Here is a 7,365-nt window from a genome sequence, read left to right on the forward strand (position 1 = left end):
CATGATTTGCATACCAATCGAATCGGAAATTCTCTGAGATTTGTTTGATATGCTATACATTACAATTCGCTAATCTCTAAAAGGTTTAAATTCATGAAAACTGGAAGAATTTCATTTTTCCCATACATTTGTTCTCCCGATATGTGTTTGCCAACCCTATCCGTATTTCGAATGCTTATAACTCAACATTTCCTCATAGATCGGAGAGATGTTTGCACCAATTGATAGGAAATATTTCTACGCGTCTATCACAATTAATAAAATGTTATTTTTCATGAGATGAACAATTGAATAACTGTAATATGTCAAGCGTTATCTAAACGCCCTAACTGCCATGTTTTGGTTGGCCCGATTTACGTTTTCCCCAACACAGACTTCAAAATCGATGTTCCTGTGGAAATTCGCTTTGCAAATATACATGCAAGGGTATTTTTGTTCCCACCGAGCTGTGTTTCCCTGATACGGACTTCAAAATTAAATCCGCTTTGCAAATACATGCAAGTCGGTGGTATTTTTTGCTGTTGAGTACTTTTGTACTCGCTTGTCGTTGTGCAAACCGGAATATGTTTCCCTTAAATGTACTTTTAAACTGAGAAGTCTGGGAAAATAGTTATTTCAGATACTAGAGGTGAATGAACTTTCGCGGTTCGAGAACTACGTTAACATGAGATGTGCAATAATTTCAGGGGGAAATGTAAAATACAATGATCGTTTGACAATTCTTCCGTTCATATATTTTGGTAGTCGTAGGCATCATATCAAACGTAAAAGGACGTTCATCAAATTTACCTGTAACGTAGAACATAATCTATTACAAAAATTTCGATGCATTTTAAAATAATATTCGAAGTGTTAAACAAGTGGATTGCATAATATGATTGCGTAGTTCTACGTTGAAAATGCGGTCGTGTCCTAGATACAACCTCTTACAATTTTTTCTGGAAAAAAAATATTTACATTATGGTATAAAAACATTTTTTGTGCCTTTAACCAATCCCGAGACACGAATAGTTTTGTGATTCTAAATGAATCAAGCTTAAATTTAAGATTCTGATGCGAATACATATCTATTTGCGTTTATTCTTCTGACGATAATGTTGAATATAGAATTATTATAGAAGTAGGTTTTACTCAGTAGTCACAATATAGTACGAAATATATGGCTCACTTTTCATATCAGTTTAGCTTAAAAAATAAATTAGAATAACTGTGTCATTTTTTTCTGATCGTTAACACGCCGGAGCCCCGGATTATTCTTGCAGCGATTTCCATTCAGTCAGCATAAAGAGTATTTGCACAATATTAGTGTCGGTCTCCGCTTCCAAAGATATTTATTATACAAAAAAAAACTCAGAAATTCAACTAGAAAGTAGCCACATATCGTAAAACATCCGAAAACAAACCATGTCAGTCCCAGTGATAAACGTTTTTCTAGCAAAAAGTTTAATGACAGTCCCTCGGAACCGACACAGGGCTCAACGTGTTAAAAAGAGGAAGAAAAGAATAAAAAGATTTTCGTATCATAATCAAACCACCTCTCTAGCGCCGTTTCGGTGGCGGCATCCGGAATCCCTTCCTTCGAGATTTCGCCTCGATAATCATATTGGCCTGTCGTTTGAGATAGCTTCTCGACGGCACTTCCGCTTCATCGTCCGAAAGCACCACTATTGTTCCCGGCCCTGGCGAAGCGGATGAAATCTGCGCGGTCGTTCGACCGGCAATCAAATTCATGTAAACCGGCGGATATGCTGGAGGTTTTTCCCGATCCTCCTGCACCGAAGATGTGCCCACCGAGGGACTGGATGTCGGAATCTGTAGAGCACTTGTCGGTCGGGGTACTTCGCTCTCATCTTCGGACACCCCACTGTCGGCATCGTTAGCCAACTGACCGCTGGCTATCATTCCAAGTTTAATTTTTTCCTCCAACATATTTCCCAGATCATCAACGGAAATATTCCCTGATGAGAGATCCAACAACTCGGCTTGCTTCATCGTCATTCGGCGGGAAAATTGAATCTCCAGGTTCTCATCGATTTCCCTCAGCGTCAAGAGCAACTCAATCAGCGTATCTTTGATCGTATTGAAGACGTTTTTAGTATATCCAATCGCTTTGTTACACTCCTCACAGCGTGCTTTTAGTTCCTCGATTGAGTTACGTATTTTCTCGAGCTCCTCTTGATTGCTGCAAAGGAAAAAAAAACAATCGAAAAAATATAGAAACTATCAACATTCGGTTCTATTTCGCCGGAAAGCACTTACACATCACTGTCCTTAACGTCGGCGAATTTGAACGCATCCAGTTGGGCGGTCATAAGCTCCCGTTGTGACTCCAATTGTTTCTTCTCATTCTCGGTTATCGAGCGAAGATAGGTGAGTCGAGCTGACGCCTCCCGTTGTGCCAGGAAACGATCGACGACTTCGCTGGCAGCGCTAACCCCTGGGGAACAGTAATTTTTTCGTCAATTATGCGTTAATATTTTGACGACCAAAGCCTATTACCTGTGGCCTGCATAAGCTTCTTGAATTTCTGCTCCATAACCGAGGCGCTGTCTTTATCGTGCACACTAGAGTCTTCACCTTCCCCTTTACCACCCACATGATCCCCACTGGCGGATATTATACTCTCCTGGTGGATTAGCGTTTTTCCAGAGGAGAAGATCTTCCGCTCAAGGCGCTCCAATTCCAGCTTCCGTTCCTCTACCTGTCGGCGGAATTCCAGCGCTTGCTTCTCCCTCGCCTTGTTGGCATAGTGCGTTGTTTGCTCCTGCCGCTGGAGAATTCCCTTCGTATTATCCCTCATTTGCATCGCCTCCTTGTGGACCCCCTCAAGCTTGGTAATCTCTGCCTGTTGTTCGGTGATGGCTTGCTCCAGCTCCAGCAGAGATCTCTCAAACTTCTCCGCATCTCTCATCAGCGAGAACTTTATGCCACGATACTTCTTCCGGATATGCTCCGCCTCCATCCACTGGACCGATGTCCGGTGAATTTCATTCTCCAAATGGGTTATCAATTTCCGATTCGCATCCTCCTCGACCGTCTCGGGAGGATTCGATCCGTCCGCGTTGGAATTTCTATAACCCATCAGCATGTGCAGCTGATCGAGCAGCTTTTTGTAGTATATTTCCCGCTTCTTGTGCTTCGCCTCAACCGCGTCCGCCTGCTTATTCACGTCGATAATTTTCAAATCGACAATTTTCAGCGCATCCTGGATCGTTTTGGCGCCAGGCGGAAGCTGCACTCGGCGCTTGATTTCCTGCACGTTCTTTTGGGCTTTCGCGCTGTTCGGATTGTGCAAATAGGACAACTTGTTGGTCAAATCACGCACCTCTTTTTTCAGCTCGGCGATTTTATCGTTCTGTGCCTTTTTGGTGTCCGCCCACTCTTCGGTGTAAGCTTTCTTCTGTCCCTCTGGGGAAGGAGCAAATTTTGTAATTGTCACGGGATTCGGTTTGTTCAGATGCATTCTTACCAGCCAGCATAACTTTCTTCTTCAGCTCACCAATCTTCTTGTTGGTCAGCGCGAGATTTTCGACGTTCAAAATCGGCTTTGGAGTAGACATTTTGGGTTTTTGTGAGATTTTTACGAGACCAATTGCCTTATGGAACTGAATTACGTGGAATAATTCTCCATCTCACCATCAATATCGATTTAACAGTGTTTGGTTACCAGTTGATAGAACTGCATTGAACGTGTTTGCCTCCCCTCCCCCATGTCTCTACCGGAAGCTAGTATGAGCATTTGCAAACCTGTTCGTACCGCACGCGTTTGCTGATAATAATGATTGATTTATTTTTTGTTCCATTCATAAATTGTCGAGTATGCCGGAGAGAAACGATAAGTTGTTGAAATTCACACCAGGATAGTGTTGAGTAAGTTGCTTCCGGAGCAAGAATAACAATAATTCAACATACATACAGTGACTCAAATCCGAAATCGTACTCCACCATCTTTTCCTTTATTTGAAAGTCGAAAATAAGCTTTCGGAACATTCTATTTAGATAAAGTCATGATGTCATTTTTTTTTTTTTTTTTATCCAAACTATATATTTTATTAAGGCTCATATGGCGTCAGCCTAACGGGGCCGGGAGTTCAATATTTTGACAATGTTTGCTTAGACTATGTTAGTAATATGTAACCGATTACTCGCGGTTGACTCGAGGTTAGTATTACAAGTGTTCTCATAATTGGTATGTCGCAGTCTTCGATGCTCTGTACGTGTGCCCGACACGGGATACTTCCTATTGGGATGCAGCTGACCATTAATCAGCAACGCCCCCCTTGTCTGTACCCCATATCTAGCGTGGTGCGTCTTCTCGAGGAATCCAGGATAGAATGATCACTAGCTGGCGCAATCATCAGCTCGTGTAGAGTTGTCATGAGCGGTACAACCTTTGGCTCTTGTTGAATGATCGATGGACTGCACAACATTTGGCCCGTGTATCTGTAAAGTGTGTGTGTATGTATTGCCGCGACTAAGTAAAAGTTTATCGATCGGATAGGAGGGATATGAAACGGGGACACAACGAAGGAAACATCATTAAACGTTGACATCGGCGTTTCTGAGGAACAGGTATAGATGAAGCAGAAGATCAGGATCACGGCTACCTAAGATATCCCGGACGGGGATATCCGATTGTCGGCCTTGTGCTCTCAGTGCTCTAGAGAGCTGAGAGCGAGCAGTATGGAACCGGATACACGACCAGACAACATGCTCGATGTCGTGGTAGCCATCGCCACAATCACAAAGATTGTTTGCTGCGAGCCCAATGCGATAGAGATGCGCGTTTAGGTTGTAGTGATTGGACATAAGCCGAGATATCACGCGAATGAAATCACGACCTACATTCAATCCCTTGAACCATGCACTCGTCGAGACCTTAGGGATAATCGTGTGTAACCAACGACCGAACTCATCTCCACTCCACATGCGCTGCCAACTTACGAGCGTGTACTGACGAGGAATGTGGAAAAATTCATTATAAGCAATTTGCCTTTCAAAAAGTGTGCCTTCTAAAGCGCCCACCTTAGCTAGCGAGTCCACTTTCTCATTCCCCGGAATCGAGCAATGAGAGGGAACCCATGCTAAGGTAATCTTGAATAATTTTTCGAACAAAACACTCAATAGTTGTCTTATTCTTGTTAGGAAATAAGATGAGCGTTTATCAACTTTCATTGAGCGGATTGCCTCTATTGAGCTGAGACTGTCTGAAAAAGTAAAATAGTGGTCGATGGGCAATGTTTCAATGATCCCTAATGCGTAATATATCGCACCCAGTTCAGCGACATACACGGAACAAGGATCTTTGAGTTTGAAAGAGGCACTGGAATTTTCATTGAAGATGCCGAAGCCAGTGGACCCGTTTATGATTGAACCGTCAGTAAAGAACATTTTATCAGATCTAACTTTCCCATATTCTGCCGTAAATATCGGCGGAATAGAATCGGAGCGTAGGTGATCTGGGATTCCATGGATTTTTTGTCGCATGGACAGATCAAAAATGACAGAGGAATTGCAGAAGTATGGGAAGCAAACTTGGTTGGAGATGCCTGGTGAAGGGTGCACGTCGTGTGTAAGGTACTCATGGTATAAAGACATAGAACTTGACTGAGGAGTCAGTTGGAGTAGATTTTCGAAGTTATCAATTACCAATGGATTCATGATCTTGCAACGGATGAGAAATCTGCAGGATAATTCTGTGAACCGAAGAGTAAGCGGGGGTACTCCTGCCAAAACTTCGAGACTCATCGTATGTGTCGAATGCAAACACCCCATGGCTATACGCAAGCAACGATATTGTATTCTCTCCAGCTTGAGAATATGAATCCTGGCAGCTGATCGGAAGCAAAAACTGCCATATTCTAACACTGATAATATCGTTGTTTTGTACAACTAAATGAGGTCTCCTGGATGGGCACCCCACCATGTTCCGGTTATTGTTTGGAGAAAATTGATTCTTTGCTGGCATTTCTGTTTCAAATACGCAATGTGTCTCCCCCAGGTACATTTAGAATCAAAATATACACCCAGGTATTTGAAAAACATAGAGTGTTGGATCGTTTTGCCGGATAGGTGAAGCTGGAATTGGGCGGGTTCGTGCTTCCTAGAAAAAACGACCATTTCAGTTTTCTCCGTAGAGAATTCGATACCCAGCTTGAGGGCCCACGTGAACAGATTGTTCAGGGTATCTTGCAACGACTTTTGCAGAACGACGGGATTAGTATCCGTGATGGAAATAACTCCATCGTCTGCAAGTTGTCTCAACGTGCAGTCTCTAGTTAGACAATTATCCATATCATTGACGTAAAAACTGTACAAGAGAGGGCTTAGGCAGGAGCCTTGTGGTAGGCCCATAAAACTGTAACGAGAAGATTTCGAGCTGCCATGAGAGAAAATCATGTGCTTTTCTGACAGTAAATTGTACAGGAAATTGTTAAGAATTGGTGAAAGTCCACGATTATGAAGCTTCTCTGAGAGAATTTCCATGGAAACTGAATCAAATGCCCCTTTGATATCGAGAAAAACGGAAGCCATTTGTTCTTTGCGAGCAAATGCGATTTGGATTTCAGAAGATAGCAGCGCGAGACAATCATTTGTCCCTCTACCTCGGCGGAAGCCAAACTGCGTATTTGACAGCAAATTGTTCGTTTCGACCCACTTGTCCAGACGAAGTAGAATCATTTTCTCTAACAATTTACGAATACAGGATAACATTGCAATCGGCCTATACGAGTTGTGATCGCTAGCCGGCTTGTTGGGTTTCCGTATGGCTATCACTTTCACTTGTCTCCAGTCATGCGGGACAATACTCAGCTCCAGAAACTTGTTGAACAAGTTCAGCAAACGCTGTTTTGCCAAGTCGGGAAGATTCTTCAACAAGTTGAATTTAATCTTGTCCGACCCCGGAGCTGAATTGTTACATGAGAGAAGGGCAATTGAGAATTCCACCATCGAAAAATTCTCATAATCGCTTTGAAGTGGAATGTCGCGTACGACGTTTTGTGCAGGAACCGTGTCGGGGCAAACCTTCCTTGCAAAGTTAAAAATCCAACGGTCAGAGTATTCCTCACTTTCGTTTGTATGGTTCCAGCCACGCATTTTCCTAGCCGTATTCCAAAGAGTGCTCATAGCGGTCTCCCTTGACAAACCATTGACGAACTTCCGCCAATATCCACGCTTTTTTGCTTTAATCAAACCTTTTAGTTTGGCTTCTAGAGCTTGGTACTTTAGAAACCATTCCACTAATCCAGTTTTCCTGAATTTTTTGAAAGCGGATGATTTTTCAAGGTAGACCTTTGAACACTCCTTGTCCCACCAAAGTGATGGAGGACGACGTCGGAAAGTGGTAGCCGGTACACGTTTCTT

The 7,365-nt window shown here is 42.9% G+C and overlaps 1 protein-coding gene across 1 annotated transcript; it reads right to left on the minus strand.

The window, feature by feature from the left end:
* Nucleotides 1-398: 398 nt before the first annotated feature.
* Nucleotides 399-3,623, minus strand: LOC129761527 (outer dynein arm-docking complex subunit 3). The gene is made up of 4 exons (XM_055759252.1): nt 3,470-3,623; nt 2,500-3,408; nt 2,260-2,437; nt 399-2,182 (listed from the first exon to the last, which is right to left on the minus strand). The coding sequence occupies exons 1-4, from the start codon at nt 3,558-3,560 to the stop codon at nt 1,540-1,542; spliced, it is 1,821 nt and encodes a 606-aa protein (XP_055615227.1). The 5' UTR covers nt 3,561-3,623; the 3' UTR covers nt 399-1,539.
* Between the last annotated feature and the right edge of the window lie 3,742 nt (nt 3,624-7,365).

This window comes from Toxorhynchites rutilus, chromosome 1 (genome assembly GCF_029784135.1).
Source record: "Toxorhynchites rutilus septentrionalis strain SRP chromosome 1, ASM2978413v1, whole genome shotgun sequence".
Lineage (NCBI taxonomy): Eukaryota > Metazoa > Arthropoda > Insecta > Diptera > Culicidae > Toxorhynchites > Toxorhynchites rutilus.